Here is a 22905-nt window from a genome sequence, read left to right as displayed (position 1 = left end):
TTCCACAATACATATACAAAAATGCCCAACTGCTCATGACACTTCACAAAAGTGTCAACAATTATGCAACAACTAACCTACTGATCTTCGCCAAGTGCTATGAGTGATGGTCTTATGTGTGAATACCATTTGGATTGTGATCAATATGTATAACCCCATTATTCACAGCACCTTATGAAAGCAACTATGCCAGTAGTTGATACAGTGTGAATAATTGGAATCATCAGTTTCACTGAACAATGTATTTGCAACACACACAAAACTTAAGTATCATAATACTCTTACACTAAAATACACACAGCCTCCAATCTAAACTTCATCACAATGCTCGTATTAGTTTATCTCCCAGTGTGTACGGGATTGTTGTCCACAATCCCATCAACCTACGCACCAGTAATGGATATTCTTACTCTTTAAAATATGATCCTAATCATTATAGCATTTTTCACATGCACAACACGCCTTGAACGTTGAAAGCTCTTCACCCGCCAATGCACCAAGAACGTTAAAAACAATGAAACTTAAATTAGTTCCTCCTGTTAAGGTAATGGCTTTTTTTTATATACAACCATTCCTCTCCACAAAGATATAAATTTCACGAAGATAGTCAAATGTACAAAGCTCAGTTAAATACTCAGGTGCAATGCACAAATGCACAGTTCACTATTAAGACAAAAAGGCAACAGGGTTTGGCACAAGTCTTATTTTCACATATTTCACAAAACTAATGGCAAAAGAGAGGAAATAAAAACAAGAAATTTTTGACTAAAGTTATAGATGTTATTCACAATCTCAAAGAATTTCACAGTCAGACTTAGTTGAGTTTAAAAAGCATTTGATCAACAAGTACACTTGCAGGTAGCACAAACTTATTTTATTATTTGTACATAGAAAAGCAGTTACCAAAAATAGCTCTATCTCGCATTTAACAACAGTTATCTTCATTTGTAAAATTTAATGTTTTTTATTTCCCTTGTTCTACTGAAAAAGGCTGATTACTTCACCCGGTGACATTTCTGCCATATGATGTGGCACTTTCAATGACCACGGTGCAATAAATGTTATCCAATGCAAAGAGGAATATGAATAATTTCCTTGTGCTGTTGTAAGGTCAAAGTAAGTGTGACCTCTTCGATTATTATTTTGTAGCCACGAGTGGTGCCAAAACCAGTCCACTAGGCTCTTCACTAGTTTCCAACTAATTTCATCATCAAAGCTGTATGAATTTGTTACAGCAGGGCAAGCAGTTCCATTTCCTTCCACAGTTTCTGTAGACTGTTCTGACAACTTCATTGCAATATCATTGACAATATTATGATTGAAGTCAACTGACACGGCAGTGTTGTCTCTATCAGATGACCCGAGAGAGGCAAGAATGAAATTTGTAACCACGGCATCAGCATTCTCCTGCTCACTGTTAGCTGTAAAATTCTGAGGTATCTCAGCAGCTGATTGACTGACGTCTTGAGTATTCCGAGAGATGGCATTTCCTGGTATTTGGCTGACAATAAATGCAGATCCTAGCAGAGCCAAAACACTTACAGTGTAACTTGTTATGCAAACAGCAGACACCTAAAAAAATAACAAAAGTCTATTATGTATCATTTGAAACTTTTCAAGAGGAAAAAAGAATGTTTTATTTAAAAATATCTTTTACTAATCAGAAGGTATGAAAATTACAACAAAAATATGGCCATTGAAAGCCTCAAGCAGAAAACAAACAATGGGCAGACTAAGCTCAGAGTATTTCAGGCACTGTGTGGTAACAGCCACTTACACAAGATCGAAAATGTTGCTAAGCTTTGGGACAATACCCTTTTCTGAAAGCTAAAGTGACATTTTCCATCTTTTTTGATGTACTTGATACCTGAAGTACTTGGCGAGTAGCTATATTAACACTGCCATTATAAAAACACGAAACTTAATATTTACTGACACTTGCTTATATAGCAAAATTTCATTTTAAAGTTTTAAATGTGAAGGACTTTGCATCAATTTCACGTGTTCAGTTTATTTTAACTAGTGGAAACATAACCTCACATTTTGGTTGTGATGCTCTTATACTCTGCCTGCTCCTCCCCCCTCTTTACATTACAGTGCCATTAACACACACACACACACACACACACACACACACAAGTCAGCCTGAAAGTTCCCAGAGTGGTACTACCCCAAGCATGTAAGCAATTTCATTAAAGTAAATACAGTGTCACCTTGAAATAACAATCATTGTAAATAAAAAAAATGTGCATTCGACCAGTCACTCATGAAAATGCAGCATTAAGTAGTGGACAGATATGTCAACATTGTTGTGTCACAAATCACAATAGAACGTTTCTAAATCAAGAGTTCAAAACTTCTCTAGAATGTTCTAAGGAAGAGAAAAGAGTGTGCAAAGTTTGTCGCAGACATATTGATTGCCAAATGAAAATGACAATGTAGGGTCATCTGGTACAAGTTTATTGAAATTCAATATTCAGACAATTCTTTACTTGAAATAAATCGTCAAGGGTTACAAGATTAGTGCTAACAATATGAAACCACCACAAAACGAGAAAGTACAGAATGGGTCATTGGTGGTTCGCCAAGACCGAAGAAAATATGAATGTGATGCACAGGTTAAACAACATCGCAAAGAAATTTTCTGAGTTTTACATGGTGAATGTTCTGTACACCATACTGAACTGGCAGGAGAAAATTTAGAAAAACTTGATGCATTAAAACTATAATCTCCACTTTTGTCTCTGTTTTCTTAATCCAGTCTTTAAACTTTTTGGATTGATGGTGTATTTGATACACACTACATACACAATCAAAATACCTGTCATTTTTTAGTTGTAACCCAACTGCAATAAACAAAGGAACACACGTCAAATTACATGAAAACATCAAGCACATTTTATTTGCAATTCAGGGGCATTTGGCACTGTGTCCAGGCTCGTTTGATGAACTTAAGCAAAGAGCATTAGTCAGTACCACTATGTCCACCCTTTCTTTAGTTGCACTAAATAAAGGCACAGCCAATGACCTTGCCGCAGTGGTAACTCCGGTTCCCATTAGATCACCGAAGTTGAGCACTGTCGGGCTGGGCTAGCACTGGGATGGGTGAACATGCGGTCTGCTGAGGGCTGTTGGCAAGTGGATTGCACACGGCCCTTGTGAGGCAAACTGAGGAGTTACTTGATTGAGAAGTAGCGGCTCCGGTCTCGTAAACTGACATACATCCGGGAGAGCGGTGCGCTGACCACATGCCCCTCCATATCTGCATCCAATGACGCCTGTAGGTTGAGAATGACATGGTGGCTAGTCGGTACTGTTGGGCCCTCATGGCCTGTCCGAACGGAATTTAGTTTAGTTTAAATAAAGACACATGCATCTGTTAATACTTTCATGTCTTGATTTGAAGACCTTCCCCTCTGCCCTCCATCCTGAAGGTGTGGCAAAATAAATACCAGTATATAGAGGGTCCAACTGCTCATAAAATCAGAATACTTGTTGAAAAAGAGTTACTTTTCTAATCCACATTTAAAACAATTATCCTGGCAAATGTGTTGCCAACAACTCAAAAAAATAAACAAACCAATAAAATAAAACTAAATCAAATGCATGTATCTGCTATTGCGGTAGAAGGCCTTAGGCAGTATCTGTACTGTAGTGCCACATCCTGTCTTCTGAGGATGTTATTCCTGCCTGATCTGCAGAAGATTCTCTGCATAGTTTGTAAGAGGTGGTGAGAGGTTATAGCAGATCAAAAGCTTACAGTCAATCCACCATGCATGCTCAGATCACTGAGAAAGTAAATATTTTTGTGTTAAGGGCAAAGATCCTTATCAATTTAGTTTCAAAATCTCAGGACATAAAGCTTTCATCATCACCCTATTCAAGAATGGAAGTGTCCTTCAGCATGTTAGCACGCTGTTAGATCTAGACCTCACACATGCTGCCAGTGTATTGTGTTCAACAGGCTGGAAAAATATGCTTGGGCATCCATCTATTGTGTGGAAAGAGGGAGGATCACACTCGGTATAGGTGCATCAATACAGTGAACGCAATTCAAGTGCACACACCTGCCATTACAGTCAAAACTGAAAGCCAGTAACAATATCTATTCAGCCGACTGCACATTTTCAAGCCAGGAGTAAAGCTAATAAGTAACTCCATATCAACTGTTTGAACGTGTCCTCTTCTTGGCACTATCCACCTCATTTATTCTGAAGCCAAATAAAGATAATCAGCCATTTTACACACAGATTAATGTACAGTAGTTTTTTAACCACCCTTCAATACTGAGATCTACTCAGAGAGCATCCAATATCAAGAAATCTTTAACATGATAGCTAGGGAGACGTATTGACAATATTGTATGGTTCAAATCTGTAAGATGTCACAAGCATACTGTTCATATTGCTCAGTTAAATCGTTAATAGTTATGAATTGCACTTACTGTAAGAACTGCATTCACTAATGCTGTTATGTCTACAGATTCCAGAAGTCTCTCCATGTCTGTATAAGTAAACCAACCTCTCCGCTTGCCTTCTTGTAATGCAATCTGCTTCTCGAGACACCTGAGCCTCTTCCAAAAATTCTGTTCACTCACAAAGACTTCCCAATTCTGAAACAATGTAAATGAAAGACAAGGTGACATAAAATATGTTTTCCTTACACAAAGTGATGAATCATTGTCCAAGTTAATCACTTCTTGCAGGTATGTTTTATATACAAAGGTAGTTTTACAAGAAGCTTCAAGTGTAAAATACACATGGACATTGGGATATTTTTCACATTTTCTGCTGAGTTTTAGTAACACCCTCTCATAATATTTCTTATCATACACTTGTACAAACAAACAAACATTAAAATCCCACCTTTTCCGGAAATTTGAACTAACAGAAAGTTCTCGAGTACTCCAATGAGTTTGATAACTAACTGATTCAAGAGGCCATTATGTCCACAACAATGCCACATCCCATACATACTCAACTCAAGTCATAAAATTTTAAAATACGCAGTGGACACAACTTTATCATCCTCTCTGTGATTTTCATTTGTTTGGGCCATTAAAGAAGCTCTAGGAGGGCTAGAATTTGAAGATGATGAGGGTATCGGGGGATTGGCATGCAATTGGCTCCCGACGAAACCAGTTTCATTAAAAAATCCTGTGATAAAAAGCGTTCCTTCTCGCTGGTAAAAATGAATTTCGAAAGCAGGAAACTATGTCAAAGAATATATAGGAATACTGTTGCATACAAATCTGTATGTCAATGGGTGCAGCTTCCACCATCCAGCTCACAAGAGAGCTATGCTGAATGCTCTTGTACACAGAATCAGAACTATGCTAGACAATGACCACCTCAATTCCAAGTTTAACCATCTAATGATTGTGTTCAATGGGAACAAGAATTCTATCCATGACATTAGGTGAACACTGTAGCGCAAACCAAGACGAAATCATTCAATGAAGCCACAAGGACCAACACAAAGTGTGATTTCCATTCTTAAATGCAAAAACTAATGGAATAGGTGAAGTCCTAAACAGCCAACAAATCAGACCGGTCTTCCGGCCATCCCAGAAAATTAAAGAAATGTTGCAGCCTGTTGAAGATAATTTTGGCCTGAGAGTTTCAGGGATTTATAATATTCCTTGCTAGTATGGCAAAAGTTATGTGGGACAGTCTATACGGACTGTTGCCAATGGCTGCGTTGATCATCAGTCACCTGAAGTACAGGAATTTGGGGAAAAAAAAATCTTTGTTGCCTGAGCAACGCCTGCTAAACAAATAAAAGATTTTGTTTTTTCACACAAGGGTTGCTACACATGTCACACTATTTGGACTCTGACCAGGGAAGCAGCTGAAATTAAACAAACAACTTTAATAGAAACAACAGTTTTGCACTGAGAAACGAATGTACGCATGACCTTGGTAAAGAAAGGACACAGAGGAGGACTTCACATACAGCAAATTTTGTATCGTGGCCATACACAGCTGTAGAAATGTACAAAGATGAATATGACCACATGAGCTGTATGATAAATCTTTATTTGTGATCCAACTAGTTTCGCGTCATTAGAGACGCATCATCCAGTATGCATATTTATTTTGTAATTTATTTCAAACAATAACCATAGAAATTTGGAACACATGAGGCAATACTGACCCTATGGCTTATCTTAGAAGCTAGATTAAGAAAAGGCAAACCTACATTTCTAGCATTTGTAGACTTAGAGAAAGCTTTTGACAATGTTGATTGGAATACTCTCTTTCAAATTCTGAAGGTGGCAGAGGTAAAACACAGGGAGCGAAAGGCTATTTACAATTTGTACAGAAACCAGATGGCAGTTATAAGAGTCGAGTGGTATGAAACGGAAGCAGTGGTTGGGAAGGGATTGAGACAAGGTTGTAGCCTATCCCCGATGCTATTCAATCCGTATATTGATCAAGAAGTAAAATTCAGAGTAGGTATTAAAATCCATGGAGAAGAAATAAAAACTTTAAAGTTCGCCGATGACATTGTAATTCTGTCAGAGACAGCAAGGGACTTGGAAGAGCAGTTGAACGGAATGGACAGTGTCTTGAAAGGAGGATATAATACGAACATCAACAAAAGCAAAATGAGGATAATGGAATGTACTCTAGTCAACTTCGGTGATGCTGAGAGAATTAGATTAGGAAATGAGGCACTGAAAGTAGTAAAGAAGTTTTGCTATTTGGGGAGCAAAATAACTGATGATGGTCGAAGCAGAGAGAATATAAATGTAGACTGGCAATGGCAACGAAAGTGTTTCTGAAGAAGAGAAATTTATTAACATCGAGTATAGATTTAAGTGTCAGGAAGTCATTTCTGAAAGTATTTGTATGGAGTGTAGCCATGTATGTAAGTGAAACATGGACGATAAATAGTTTAGACAAGAAGAGAATAGAAGCTTTCTAAATTTGATGCTACAGAAGAATACTGAAGATTAGATGAATAGAACACACAACTAATGAGGAGGTATTGAATTGAATTGGGGAGAAGAGGAGTTTGTGGCACAACTTGACAAAGAAGGGACCGGTTGATAGGACATGTTCTGAGGCATCAAGGAATCACAAATTTAGCATTGGAGGGCAGCGTGGAGGGTAAAAATCGTAGAGGGAGACCAAGAGATGAATACACTAAGCAGATTCAGAAGGATGTAGGTTGCAGTAAATACTGGGAGATGATGAAGCTTGCACAGGATAGAGTAGCACAGAGAGCTGCATCAAACCAGTCTCAGGACTGAAGACCACAACAACAACCACAACAACCAGTAAATAAGCCAACATTCTTGCTTTAACTGTGATAAAAATGTTCAATCATCACGAGGATGTTCGTCCAATTTAAAATACGGCAGAATGTAGTGATCTGAATTCATCTAGGTGGTCATTGCGGACCTCATATTGTCACGATGTTACACTACTGGTTTCCTGCAACAGTATTATGTTCCCTACATTCTGCATATTTTTATTTTGAGTACGGACCTTTTGACAGTTGAGCATTTTTATCACAATTGCAACAAAGAATGTTAGTCACCTATTGGTTACCATTTAAAATAATTTATTAAATAAATATGTATCCCCAAAGACATGGTTCTAATGCTGCTTAACTAGTTGGATCAAAAATTTAACATAGAGCTAAAGCAGTGTTTTTCATAAAGGTAGACTCCACATAGTTTATTGCCTGATACAAATCATGGTGCTGCAAGCAATGCTGGAAAGAGAGAGCGAACATAATCTATGGATGTAGAGGGGCCACCTCAGTACGCACCATTCCTATGGTATCATGACATAACCCAGCCAATCAGATGCCATTCAGTGGGTATAAAAGTGAGAGACTTGTCATTTTCACAATGGTCAGAATTAGCCCCAGACAACTACGCTGATGTAGGCAATAATCAAAAGCTAGGAACTTTATCCAAATTTGACATTGTAAGTAAATAGAACTTTCGTACAAGGACTCCACTGTGAAAGATTTTTTTTTTTTTTTGTGGTTTTTGGGCGCACAACTTCAACGGTCATTAGTGCCCAGACTATGTTAGGAATGCACTGCGAGGCACAAGTTTAAAACGGTAACTAAAAGGGAAAACACGATAAAAGATCGACAGGCATAGAATTAAAAAACAGCATAATCAAATGTCCTTAGACAGGTTGGTCAAGTTGATAAAACGAAGAACGCGAGCAGCTGCTCCTGGGTCATCCGCTAAAATGGCATCGAGAGTACATGGCAGGCCAAGATCAAGACGCAGTGTAGTAAAATCCGGACAGGACGTTAAAATGTGGCGGACCGTCAGCAATTGCCCACATGGGCAGAACGGTGCCGGCGCAGCCGTCAGCAGATGGCGGTGGCTGAACCGGCAGTGTCCAATTCGTAACCGGGCCAAAACTACCTCCTCCCGCCGAGAGGGGCAGGAGGAGGACGTCCAAGCCGGGGGAAGAGGTTTGAAGGCCCGAAGCTTGTTGTCCGTAAGTGCAGCCCAATCGGCATGCCACAGCGATAAAATGCGCCAACAAATGTCCCTGCTACAATCTGATGAAGGGACACAACAAGAAGCTGTTCGAGGCTGGAGGACCGCAGCCTTGGCTGCAGCATCTGCAGCTTCGTTCCCAGGGATACCGACATGGCCAGGAACCCACATTAAGCTAACCGGAGAACCGTCGTCCACCAGCTGCTGAAGAGAGCGTTGGATCCGGTGCACGAAAGGGTGAACCGGACACGGATCACTGAGGCTCTGGATGGCGCTCAGGGAATCGGAGCAAATGACAAGCAGAATGTCGGTGGCGGCAGATGTAAAGAACAGCCTGGTAGAGGGCAAAGAGCTCAGCTGTGAAGACCGAACAATGGCCATGGAGCCGGTATTTGAAACTTTGTGCCCCGACAATAAAAGAACAACCAACCCCGTCATTGGTCTTAGAGCCATCTGTATAAATGAAGGTCATATTAATGAGCTTCGAACGAAGTTCGACAAAACGGGAGTGGTATACCGAACCGGGGGTAACCTCCTTTGGGAGCGAGCTGAGGTCAAGGTGAACGCGAACCTGAGCCTGGAGCCAAGATGGCGTGTGGCTCTCGCCCACTCTAAAGGTTGCAGGGAGTGAAAAATCAAGGTGTTGAAGGAGGCGATGAAAGCGAACTCCAGGGGGTAGCAGGGCAGAGACATACAACCCGTATTGACAATCGAGAGAGTCGTCAAAAAAGGAATGATAAGACGGGTGGTCGGGCATTGACAGTAGCCGACAGGCATACCGACAAAGCAGTATATTGCGCCAGTAGGGCAGTGGCAATTCACTGGCTTCAGCATGAAGACTCTCGACGGGACTAGTATAAAACGCTCCGATCGCAAGACGTAAACTCCGATGTCGTATGGAGTTGAGGCGGCGTAAGATGGACGGCCGTGCAGAGGAGTATACGAAGCTCCCATAATCCAGCTTTGAGCAGACGATCGACTGATGTAGGCGAAGTAGGACGGTTCGATCCGCTCCCCACGACAACCCACTGAGAACACAGAGGACATTTAGAGAACGGGTACAACGGGCAGCCAAATAAGACACATGTGGAGACCAGCTAAGTTTCCTGTCAAATGTAAGACCTAAAAATTTTGTTGTCTTCACGAATGGGAGAGCAACGGGACCGAGTCGTAAGGACGGTGGGAGAAACTCTGTAGTGCCAGAAGTTAATACAGACCGTCTTCTCGGCAGAAAAACGGAAGCCATTGGCGACACTCCAGGAGAACGCTGAAGACAGCGCTCCAGGAAACATGTACGCTGCGCGCTGCAATAGATGGTAAAATCGTCCACAAAAAGGGAGCCTGATACATCAGCTGGGAGGCAATCCATTATTGGATTGATCGCTATGGCGAAGAGAGCGACGCTCAAAACTGAGCCCTGTGGCACCCCATTCTCCTGGCGAAAGGTGTCCGACAGGACAGAACCCACACGTACCCTGAACTGTCGATCCATTAAAAAGGAACGAATAAAAAGAGGGAGGCGACCGCAAAGGCCCCATGTATGCATGGTGCGGAGAATGCCCGCCCTCCAACAGGTGTCGTAAGCCTTCTCCAAATCAAAGAACACAGCCACGTTCGGGCGCTTCCACAAGAAGTTATTCATAATGAAGGTCGACAAGGTAACCAGATGGGCAACAGCAGAGCGGCGCCTACGAAATCCACATTGTACATTGGTAAGTAAGCGTCGAGATTCGAGCAGCCAAACCAAACGAGAGTTAACCATTCGCTCCATCACCTTACAGACACAGCTGGTAAGCGAGATGGGTCGACAACTGGAAGGCAAGTGCTTGTCCTTCCCCGGCTGAGGAATCGGTACAACAATAGACTCGCGCCAGCATGCGGGAACATGTCCCTCAATCCAGATGCGATTGTAAGTACGAAGAAGGAAACCTTTACCCGCAGGAGAAAGGTTCTTCAGCATCTGAATAAGAATAGAATCAGGCCCTGGAGCGGAGGACCATGACCGGGCAAGTGCATTTTCGAGTTCCCGCATGGTGAAAGGGGCATTATAACTTTCAAGATTCGAGGAGCGGAAGTTAGGCGGCCTAGCCTCCTCTGCCTGTTTTCGGGGGAGGAAGGCAGGGTGGTAATGAGCGGAGCTCAAAACCTCTGCGAAAAAGCGGACGAAGGCATTGGAGACATCCTCAGGGGCCACAAGGACGTCATTCGCGACCGTCAAGCCAGAAACTGGTGAGTGGACCTTAGTGCCAGATAGCCGGCACAGGCTACCCCAGACAACAGAAGAAGGAGTAAAACTGTTGAAGGTGCTTGTGAAAGCAGCCCAGCTGGCTTTCTTGCTTTCTTTAATAATATGACGGCACTGCGCACGTAATCGTTTATAAGTGATACAATTCGCCACTGTAGGGTGGCGTTTATAGGTGCGTAAAGCACGTTGACGATCACGTAAAGCGTCTCTACATGCTGCAGTCCACCAGAGGACCGGTACGCGACGTGGAGAAGTAGTAGTGTGAGGGATGGAATATTCAGCAGCAGTGAGAATGACTTCCGTGAGGTGTGTGACCTGACTATCGCAGCTTGTGAAGGTTTGATCCTGAAAGGTCGCCCTGGAAGAGAAGAGCCCCCAGTCTGCTTTGGAGATGTTTCAACTAGCTGAGCACGGAGAGGGGGTATGATGCAGGAGATGGATGACACATGGGAAGTGGTCGCTCGAATATGTATCAGAAAGGGCATACCACTCAAACCGGCGTGCAAGTTGGGTAGTACATATAGAGAGGTCTAAATGGGAATAGGTGTGAGATGTGTCCGAAAGAAAAGTAGGGGCGCCAGTATTGAGGCAGACAAGATTGAGCTGGTTGAAAAGGTCTGCTAACAGGGAGCCCCTCGGGCAGGATGCTGAAGAGCCCCAAAGGGGATGGTGGGCATTGAAGTCTCCAGTTCACAAAATGGTGCAGGTAGCTGAGCAATAATTTGCATCATGTCTGCCCTGGTAACGCCAGACGACGGAGTGTAAACGGTACAAATAGAAAATGTAAAAGTGGGGAGAGTAATTCGGACGGCAACTGTTTGCAGGCCGGTGTGCAATGTGATGGGATCGTAGTAAATATCATCCCGGACCAGCAACATAACCCCTCCATGAGCCGGAATACCTACCACATGGGGTAGGTCAAAACGCACAGAGGTGTAGTGTGCCAAGGCAATGTGATCGCATGGGCGTAGCTTCGTTTCCTGGAGGACTACAACGAGCGGACGGTGCAAGCGGAGCATCAACTTCAAGTCCTCTCGGTTGGAGCGAATGCTGTGAATATTTCAGTGAATAAGAGCCATTTTGAGAAGAAAAGGAAGATGAAAGAAGGGGTCACCTCGAAGGCCGCTGAGGGCCTGGCTTCGAGCGAGTACCGCCGCCGCTATCAGTAGGCAGACAGTCATCGTCCATTGGTTCTATAGGTTCATCGGCCATCTCGTTAAGATGGCCGGGAGGAGGAGCTTCCTCCGCCGGTGGACGGCCAGATGTTCGGCTACCAGCGGTGCGGCCAGGCGAAACGGATGACGGCCCGGGGCGGCAACCGCTGGGTGGCGCAGGAGAAGAAATGCGCCGTGGCAGAGAAGGAGAACTGTGCTTCCTATGAGCCTTCTTGGAAGGTCTTTTAGTGGAAGTACTGGTCGACGGCTGGGAGTGCGAGGTACGTAGGAAGTCTGCACGGGACGGTTCCTTCTTGAAGGCCCGTGCATCTGACTTCTGGGTCTTCGTCTTGGCAGAAGCTGATGAAGGTGCTTGTGTTGGAGGGGTGACAGGAGGAAGAGGAGACGTCGACCGCGTGATCTTAGCACTGGCCGAATGGACGACCGTGGTGCTGAAGGTCAGATCGCATGTCTGCGTCGCCACCTCCCTGGTAGTCCGAGGAGAGGCGAGGACAGTACTGTATTTTCCCGCTGGGAGCAGCGTGGGCTTCCTACTAGCAAATAGCTTGCGAGCAGCCGAGGTGGACACTATCTTTGACCCGAATTTCTTCGATACAGCGTTCTTCCTTGTAGATGGGACAGTTGCGGGAGGACGCTGCATGATCACCCTGACAGTTCACACAACGAGGAGACGGAGGTGGACAGTCACCCTCATGGGCATCCCTGCCACAAGTGACACATTTAGCCGCATTGGAACAAGACTGGCGAGTGTGATTAAAGGGCTGACACTGGTAGCAGCGTGTAGGTGTCAGGACATAGGGGCGAACAGAAATAACCTCGTAGCCCGCCTTGATACGCGACGGCAGCTGAACACTATCAAAGGTCAAGAAAAGTGTCCGGGTCGGTACAAGGTCATTGTTGACCTTTTTCATGACCCTATGGACAGCCGTCACGCCCTGCTCAGCGAGGAAAGACTGAATCTCCTCGTCAGTCAATCCGTCGAGTGATCGAGTATATACCACGCCACGAGACTAATTCAAAGTGCGGTGAGCCTCCACCCGGACAGGGAACGTGTACAGGAGTGTGGCCCGAAGCAGTTTTTGTGCCTGAAAGGCACTCTCAGTTTCTAGTAACAAGGTACCATTACGCAACCTGGTACACGACTTGACAGATCCGGCTACGGCATCTACGCCCTTCTGGATAACGAAAGGGTTGACAGAGGAAAAATCCTTGCCGTCCTCAGATCGAGAAACTACGAGGAACTGTGGGGCAGGCGATAGTACTTTTGTCACTGGTGGCTGGTCAAGTTTCCGTCTATGGGCTGAAGTCGAGAGAGAAGACGAAGAGAAATCCATTGCGGAGGAATCCCCCATGATTGCCAGCGTCTCCGATGGCGCGCTCCTTCCTTGTGGGGACCCTCTCGGAGGGCACTCCCGCCTTAGGTGAATGTTTACACCTCAGGTCACACCTCCCGAGAAACAGACGGAGGGACCAACCGGCATGGTCAGAAGGTATCAGCTCAGGCAATCACCCCTCCCTGGGCCTGGCCTTTACCAGGGGGTACGTGCGTGCTTTACTTGTTTACTTGGGGAATTACGCGTTACCCCGTCACCGGCTACGCGTGCGAATGCGTGGGTCGGCCTTCAGGCGCGCACAGGGAGGAAGGAAGAAGAGGAAAAAGAAGAGAGAGAGGGAGAGAGAGGACAGACTGTCTCAAACGCCGAGGCGGAGACCAGAGAAGGCAATGAGAAGGCAAGGAGAAGAAGACAAGGGAAAGAGTAAGGAAGACAGTGAGATGGAGAAGAGCAAAGAAAGGGACCAACCAAAGGAAGGAAGAAACGAGAAGAAGTGAATAACCAAAATGACCGCAAATAGAGGTTGTGGAACCGTCTGTCTCCGGACGCAGGCACTAACTACCCCCTTGAGGGGGAGGGACTCCTTTTAGTCACCTCTTACGACAGGCAGGAATACCTCGGGCCTATTCTAATCCCCGGACCCACAGGGGGGACTGTGAAAGAGATTGTAGACAAACTATGTACGAAGATAAATTATACTTGCCTTTCATGTTTTAATTTTTTTCTTAATAAACTCCTGTTTATATTTCATTGACTGTATTTAATGTACGAAGATGGAACTGGTATCAGTGTCTTCTGGAAGAGCTCCACTGTTTTCATTTTACAAGGGAATAGTCCAACCCAACAAGCTGACAAAATTTTTCATGTAGGAAGCATGCACCGAAAGAACTGCAGTGTCAAGACATTAGCTGTTAAGGCAGACTGCAATTATTTGTAAAAAATGATAAAAGTTACTAATATCTGCTGGACAAAGAGCCACATAACAATGGTTTGTATAGCCCTTCCTGCCAAACACAGGAATCGGCGACCAAGTAGACACAGCAGTGACGAGAGTATAGCTCGAAATCCGTAAGTATTCACATGAGAAGTGTGAGCAATTAAGCCACACCAAAAATGCCTCAAATCATTAATTGTTTGAATAACTTGCGCTTAATATTGAGAGCTAAATTGTTGCTGATGTAATTGTTACATGTGGCAATAGAAGAGGAAAGAAAATCCAGGCAATGTATAATGGTAACTTAGAGAGGACTTCCATTAATTTCGACTTTAATCTGTAGACATAAAATATTTTATAACAATTCCCACAGCACATTTCTTATGATAATTTTTAAATGATTTATATTTTATTGATGATGAAAACATTGCTTGTTTATTCCTTGTATTTGTTACAAAAATGTGAAGTGTCTCAAAAAATAGAATGACAAAACCAAATATTTTCCTTAGACAAGGCACACCTGACAAAAAGAAAATTAATGCATTTAGGGCCTTCATAGTAATTACTACTTTTATTCAAACAAAATTGGGATGGACTAGGAAATGGCTGTGGCCATTGTTCTGCATATTTTGCTACATACCAGGCACACTTGATCGAATTCATAAAACTTGGTGTTGCAAACTGACAATGCACAAATGTCCAAAGTTTAACAGTACAAATCTGCTGACAAACCTGAAATGGCAAAGAACTACTGCAAATTATATTGCCCAACAATTTCCTGCAAAATTTTTCACTCTTCAGAAAAATTTCTTTATGGAGAGGCTGAATCATACTGTTAGTTCTGGGTGGAATCCAAATTATATTAACAGTCATTGCCCTAAAGACATTATTCTCTTCCATTTTTCCAGATGTTGCTACATCGATTACAATATCTACACAATCATTTTTTTTTTTTTTGCCCTATCTGCTCTGAGGTTTCTGAGGAAAAATACAAAACTGCACAAACTGATACTTTCCACTGACATTATTGTAATGAATGTCTTCATCAACTGTCTGTCTGGCCATATATGCAGTACTTTAGGGAGTGGCAAGGAGTTTTTTCTTCTTGTCAGCTACTAATTTCTCTATAGTATTATCTATCAATGTCATCATATCCACACCTTTTCTTGAAGTAAAGCTCTTAATTTTCTGACTTCCTTTTTCATATCATTTCCTGAATCTGTTTAAGCAGGTCAAACAAAACCTGGAGATCAGTAATGTTCATCTCACTTGCAATTCAGAGTGCTCAAGTCACCTATATCTCCCTCTGTAAGGGTGCACTGTCTCTCAGAAGCTGTTCTATATTGAAAGATTTCCTTTTACATGTCTCCGAGTTGCATTTTTTCTATTCATACAATTTATGCTCAGACTATGAAATGAATCCGGCTTTGCACACTGGATTTTGTGCAAGAGTTTTGTCCCACTTTCATTTAAAATTTATAGCCTATTCTTTCTCGCTGGAAGTTATTATTGTACACATTTTTTTGGGCTTGGAAGGTCCTTCACTTTTTTTTTTTTTTTTTTTTTTTTTGACTTTAATTAGCACAACAATCACCATTCAGACCACAATTCACATAATCACCCAAGTTATTTCCCATTGCCACAGTTTCTAATGAAATGATGGCATCATTCAAATGAATGTCAAAAAATCAACTATGAAACGTACACCATTTTGACTGTGTAACACATCCAACAAACACTAAAAAACACCAAATATACATTCTTAAAAGGCCAGATAAAAACAAACGACACAAAAAATCGAAAGGCAGCCACTCTAAAAACCTCAACAAAGATGCACAAAGGCCATACCCCTTTAAGACTGGTCGCCACCTAACACACACACACACACACACACACACACACACTTGTTTCACACATTAACTCTATCAGAGATCTCTTATATGAAATACTTTCGGATTTAATGTGACACAGCATGCTCCACTTCCATGTCAAAAACTCAGCAGCCCCCATTTAGTATCACTACAAGAAACATAGTGGTAGGCTTAAAATTAACACATTACTGTATTTTTTGATCAATTGCCTGGTAGTCAAGGTGAGGAAAATGGTTATTGATTTGGGAGAATGAAAAGTAGTGATCAAAATACACTACTGCAGTTATGCTGGGCCTATATTGCAAACAGTAAGAGAAAGTTATTTAGTGTGATAAAAACAGAGTTCCTCAGATGAACTTAATTTGGACTCTGATGCTAGTAATAGCACTCTTATTAACTGTAAAAACTTAAATACATTATCTGAGCAAAAAAGTAAAGGACACTGCAGACATAGCTGGATTTCAATATAACCACATACATGTACACATCACCAGCAGGTACGTAAATTATTGTAGTTGCAAATCTCTGACACAGGTAGAACAGCCACCTTAGTGTTGTTAGTGTTTAGTATGACTTCAGGTCACAAACAATGTTGCCAGGGAACTCTTGACAGCACAACGGTGCAAATGTCACATACGTATGTGGGCTCATACTGTCAAGTTCTTTGTAAATTTGATTCAATCACTGAAATAAAATCACACAGTCTCAAACCATGAAATTTCATTTAATTTCCTCTTCACCTGTTTGGTACTTCAGTTTTGTTGTTAGGCAATGCATAATTTTGTCACCCATATACTTTAATCACATACACCAAACATTTAGTTGAATACAGCTGAGCATCTTTTTAGTGAAATAAAGAAGTAACCACTGACATTAGTCTTATCGCTATCAATAACCTTTAGTGACACTGTCAGTATTTAATGATGTAACAATTTTTCATAACAATTTTTATTAGTTTCATTCTACCTTGCTGTTTCCACGATACAGTTTGATGCAGAAATGACTTTCCTAACAGCTACCTTGGTAAGTGTCTCGACTTCAGCAGTTTTTTTTTTTTTATTATTATTATTCCTGGCAACATTGTTTGTTTTTTATTATTCCTGGCAACATTGTTTGTTTTTTATTATTCCTGGCAACATTGTTTGTTTTTTATTATTCCTGGCAACGTAACCTTTAATTTAATTTGGGTCCATATCAGTTCTATTGGGTTGAAAGGACTGACAAAGTAACAGACTAAGGCCCACTGCATGCATCAAAGACAAAGAGCAGAGCACAGCAGGGCCTCTGCAGATCAGAGCACAGGCACAACACAGCTGCAGAGCCTCCACAGTTAAGAGCACAGAACTCCTAGGGCAAATGGAAATGGCAATTGTACAACTGTCATGGAGTAGTTGATGGAAAAATGTAACAGTGATAAAATCTCTGTGACCTCTTCCTCCTACTTCAATTATGAACAGTTCCAGTCTGCAGTCTTAAAGGCTACATTACGCATTTACTTCTATAGATGTGGATTCAAAGGGCTAATTTAGTGTCACAAACATTTATTCGAATTCAGTATTAAGAAAAACACTAACTGATGGGACTCTACTTATCCCACACGGTAAACCACTTCCTGGACAACATAATGGAAACTTCTCACCTTTTTGTAGGAGATGAGTTGTTTCCATTATTGTAATACTTCATGCTACTGATGTACATACAAAGTTGCTGATAAGAAAAATAAAGTTCTTTGCTACAGGCTTTCTCGTGTTCATCAAATACTGGAATGTGCTTTTGGTACACTGAGTTCAGGCATGTATTCAAGAGATCCTCAGTGTAAGCTGGACACTGAATATGGAATAGCTATGGCTACATGCTTGCTGCTTTATTATTTGATAAATCAGAACACTGCATCAATGGGATGTACATGCACACAAGAAAAAAAAAAATCCCACATTTCCCAGTTGAAAATACAGTATATCCCCGCTTTTACATTCCTAGAATTAACATTTTCCCACCGTTTATGACATTTTTTATCAGTCCCATCCTATTTCCTATGCCCTGATTTTGTATCAACATGTTTATAATTTTCCCGTGATTCACGCATTACAAAAAAATGTTTGTGGAAAAAATATGATGCTGGCATAATGTTGGCCATCCAGTAGTGTTTACAAATATTAGGTGGTTAAGTTTCTCGACACCAGGGAACTCAGTCATCGGATTTAAATGGGTGAACGAGTAAAAATTGTAAAAATTCGTGCCGTACCTCCTGCTGCTGTTGCCGCCAAGATCTATGTGGTGCGGTGGCTGATGTGAGTAACTAGGTTCATTCGAATGAAGATGATATGCCAATCACAACCATTTCCAAACTGTCTCTACTGCGCAAATGCAGTTTCACAACTGCTGTGATCATCATGACACCTATGTCAAACCATATTTAGCGTGTTTTGGCATACGGCCACGTGGAGCGCTAGTTGACATCGTCATTCACTTTGTGTTGCTCAAATGTTTTTAGTGTATGTAAACACAGCACCGATTATGTATTGTATTCATGCTGAGCAAAACGAGTTTTGAGAATTTATTCTTGTTAAGTGCAGTATTTACGTAAGTATTATTTGTGATGTTACACAAACAAACAGTGTGAATGATAGTTTGTGTGTGTGTGTGTGTGTGTGTGTGTGTGTGTGTGTGTGTGTGTTTCTACATAACTGATGTGAGACACTACCCGATAACCTCAAAAAGACCAGTACAGTGCAAGAGACACAGAATAACGCATATTCAAATGCCATGCAAAATACTTATTTACACATTTGCACTTGACAATGATAAAAAATTTTCAAAACACGTCTTGCTAAGCATGAGAAAGTATGTAACTAGGCAGTATTTCATTAATTAATTAATGTATGACAGCTGCAAGCTTTCCAAAACCATAGATTATGACACTTGAAATAAAGTCAAACACTTCCACTTCCCAGATAGTTATCAGTTCCAGTTACATCAGCAGTTTTTATTAGATAATAAAACTTTATTAGATAATAAAAAAAGTCCCGGACAAGTGTTTTGATGCTTGTTATGTACATACATTATACATAAAGTGCAAGGGGATATCCTATACGTAAATTTTACAACTTGAAACATTACTGCCCACATTTTATATTTTCCCATGTTTTCGACCGTTTTTTGAGGTCCCTTGGAAAGCGTAAAAGCAGGATTTCACTGTACACTTTTTCCTGGGTGGAAAAGTGTTTGCCAAGGTAAGTGGCAATGTACTTTCCCTTGGAGCTGTGAAACTTGTAATCCTTTGAATAATAAATGTTTTATACACTGGTGTAGAACTTCAGCACTTAAGGAAATGAAACACAGCAAAAAGCAATGCATTTCGGAAAGATCTTTTACGCTCGGCGACATGTACACTGCATAATTTCATTTCACAAAAGTATAAATATGGATTCCACAAACTACAGCAAATTAGCATCCAAAGCACTGAAATGAAGATTGTGCTGCAGACTATTTGATATAAAAATAGTGTAAATATTAGTGTACCTGTATAAAGATGTGTAACATTAAATCTCAGATAAGAAATGTAATTAATAATTCGTTTCTTGGATTTTTGAGAGAACTATTATTTTTATTGTTTTACACAGACAGAAATGACACGTTGTCCAATGTCTTTGTATATCAAGAAGTAGTTGTGTTATATCAGTAGTAAAATTAGTACACTAAAGTCAAAAACGTATTATTATGAGTGCCATAATTTATTGTCATTCTCATACGGGTTTAATCCACAAACAGCTTTGACATTATGTATAAAAATTTAAAAAGATTAACAACATTTTCATATTGGATTTGTGCCTACTGACTACTCAACACCACAACTGTACATCAAGTTGTTACCTTTACTCATACTATCCGTTTTTCACAAGGACCTTCCATTACCAAATTCACACCAGTCCCTCACCAAATACATAAGTGCAATCTATATTCCTTGGTTACACTGCTCCTCTCCTGTGCCTTTGGGGAAATTTCACTTTTCTAAACTTTCCAACTTCTCATATCAGAAGTGCTCATCTGCTGCTCCAACTGCTGTGTCAAGATAGTTCCTTAACCATCAGTTATGTCACTGCAGAACTGCCACAAAGCCTTTCACCTACTTGTTTGTTAAGAATCTGTTAAGCAAGGAGCAGATTACATGCCCAAGGTGAACATTCTATTGCCTAAGAGAATTCTCATTTATTGTTCCATCTCAGTTGCTCATTTTTAATTTGACTGCATACTTCGGCCACTCAAGATCGTCTTTAGATCTAAAACTAAGTGGAACTAAATATGCACCACCTATATTTTACAACAAGTAGAAACAGTAGTAGCTGTATCTAAATGTAGGATTTACCCAAGTAGTTGCAGCTGCAACCCATCTTGTTTACTCAGAATCACTCAGAGTACTTTGTTTTGCATCTGCAGTCAATGTTTTAAATAGGCATATGTTGGAGGTAGGACGGGAGAAGGCAAAATTGAATGAGGCTGATTAGAGGATGTGAAAGGAAACAGGGGGGGAGTGGTGGGGATGTCATGAGTTTAACAAGAGCCTGCCAATAAGCCCCCCCCCCCCACACACACCCACACACACACACACACACACACACACACACACACACACACACACACACCTTTCCTGCTACCAATACCCTCACTCCTTTTTATAATTTTGCTATTTTATGCCATTCACATTTCACATACCCATTTTTCTCCACTTTCAGTATTTTAACGAGAATTTTTATTTAATTGTACATTCTATAATTTCAGCATAACCCTTATCGTTATTTCCCTTCCCCCTATCACCAACATACACCTAATTAAAATACTAACTCCAGTTGCAAAACAAAGTATGTGATATGTGGTACTGAGTTGCTGACAACTATTTAGGTAAATTCTGCATTTATGTACAGCTATTGCCGTTTCTTCTACTTAAAATATTAGGTGGTACAAATTAAGTTTTACTTTATTTTAGATCTGAACATGATCCTGAGTGATCGAAACCTGTAATCCAATTATAAATTTGCATGTGAGACAGAACAATAAATGAGAATTATTTTAAATATCAAAACAACAGCTGAATCTCTCGAGAGGAATGTGTCAGCTATAATGCTATTATCTGTTGCTGTCAGAGAATCTTACAAAAAGTAAGCCAGACAAAGTGTTTAAGTTGTTAAATTACAAAATTTACAGAAAGGAGAGTCGTGCAAACAGAATGAAGTCAGGTGCATGACTTCAACCATCTGTTACAGCATATTGAATGCACTGGAAGAAATGCAGTGCAATTTTAGGCTGAAATAATGAACTTTTCGGTTGGGAAAGCTCTACAGTACTCTCACTCCACTGAAGAATATCTTCATAGAAATTCAAAATCAACGTTTTAATTTCACAAGTTTTAAGTCAATAATCAGTAGTAATAATTAACACTGACACTATAATATAACAATATTTTATTGTGAAGAATACAAATAAAAGTACATCTGAGTTCTTTCCATATTCCAGGTGTCCCCGCTGCATGATCCACAAAAATGACTAATGTATGTATTGATGTAATGACACTCGCTGGGAACTATTTGAACACTGCACATAAACTTGTGCTTTGGTGTGGCACATTGCAATATAAACAACTAACCCATGATGACCTCAGCTCCTAACAGAAAGTAAATTCCCAGGTGTAAAGTGTTACCAAAATTCTGTATTACTTGTTGTATGTATTCCAATCCCTTTCTCACAACACAATTTTTGCCCTATATAACCCTCTTTAGTAAAATGGGAGTTATTCCCTGATGTCACCATAAGTTACCTATCAGCCAATTCTCCCTTTCAGTGTTCTCCATGTATTACATTTTTCCTTACCAGTTCTGTGGAGAACCATGGGTCGTATCAGTTTTTTTTTTACACACACACACACACACACACACAGACAGATAAATTTTAGTTAGAAATCAAATATCAACACAAAACTTACAATAGCCTGCAGGAAGTCTCTTTCAAAACGATTCATTTCTTTCACGTCAATTCCTGCTGATGCTGCCCACTCATCATTGAAAACTTCATCTTCCTCACCATCATCATACAGAAATTTGCTGGCCACCATCTGAAAATACACACTTTATGGCTTAATTTACACAAAGAGAAGCAAGAAAACTAACAGAAAATGCAGCTACAGCAACGGAGTAATTAAACAGAACATGAAAGATTAAATTATGAATTTGTCCCCTGATCATTTCAATAAATGCTTCTTAAGGGATTCTCCATCCCATTATTACTGCTAAATGCTAATTGGTTTCAATTATTTCTACATAGTGGCATCTGGAATACAGGACAGCAAACTACTAACAAGGGAACCTTGCCATCGCACCCCCCTCAGATTTAGTTATAAGTTGGCACAGTGGATAGGCCTTGAAAAACTGAACACAGATTAATCGAGAAAACAGGAAGAAGTTGTGTGGAACTATGAAAAAAATAAGCAAAATATACAAACTGAGTAGTCCATGTGCAAGATAGGCAACATCAAGGAGAAAGTGAACTCAGGAGCGCCGTGGTCCCGTGGTTAGCGTGAGCACCTGGCAAACGAGAGGTCCTTGGTTCAAGTCATCCTTCGAGCGAAAATTTTAATTTCTTTATTTTCGCAAAGTTATGATCTGTCCTTTCGTTCATTGACGTCTCTGTTCACTGTAATAAGTTTAGTGTCTGTGTTTTGCGACCGCACTGCAAAACCGTGCGATTAGTAGACGAAAGGACGTGCCTCTCCAATGGGAACCGAAAACATTTGATCGCAAGGTCATAGGTCAACCAATTCCTCCACAGGAAAACACGTCTGATATATTCTATACGACACTGGTGACGGCATGTGCT

At 41.0% G+C, this 22905-nt stretch overlaps 1 protein-coding gene across 1 annotated transcript in view; it reads right to left on the bottom strand.

Annotated features, from left to right (window-relative positions):
- Positions 1–258: 258 nt before the first annotated feature.
- LOC124603352 (protein CNPPD1) overlaps positions 259–22905 on the bottom strand; it is a 47903-nt gene continuing 25256 nt past the window's right edge. Inside the window, exons 4-6 of the mRNA XM_047136389.1 lie at positions 22016–22144; positions 4445–4612; positions 259–1572 (exon numbers count right to left, since the gene is read on the bottom strand). Of these exons, the coding sequence (XP_046992345.1) occupies positions 979–1572; positions 4445–4612; positions 22016–22144 (891 nt within the window). The 3' untranslated portion in view covers positions 259–978. The remainder of the gene's footprint in view (positions 1573–4444; positions 4613–22015; positions 22145–22905) is intronic.

The sequence above is a fragment of the Schistocerca americana genome, chromosome 1 (assembly GCF_021461395.2).
Source record: "Schistocerca americana isolate TAMUIC-IGC-003095 chromosome 1, iqSchAmer2.1, whole genome shotgun sequence".
Classification (NCBI taxonomy): Eukaryota; Metazoa; Arthropoda; class Insecta; order Orthoptera; family Acrididae; genus Schistocerca; species Schistocerca americana.
This window is presented reverse-complemented; position numbering and strand designations above follow the sequence as displayed.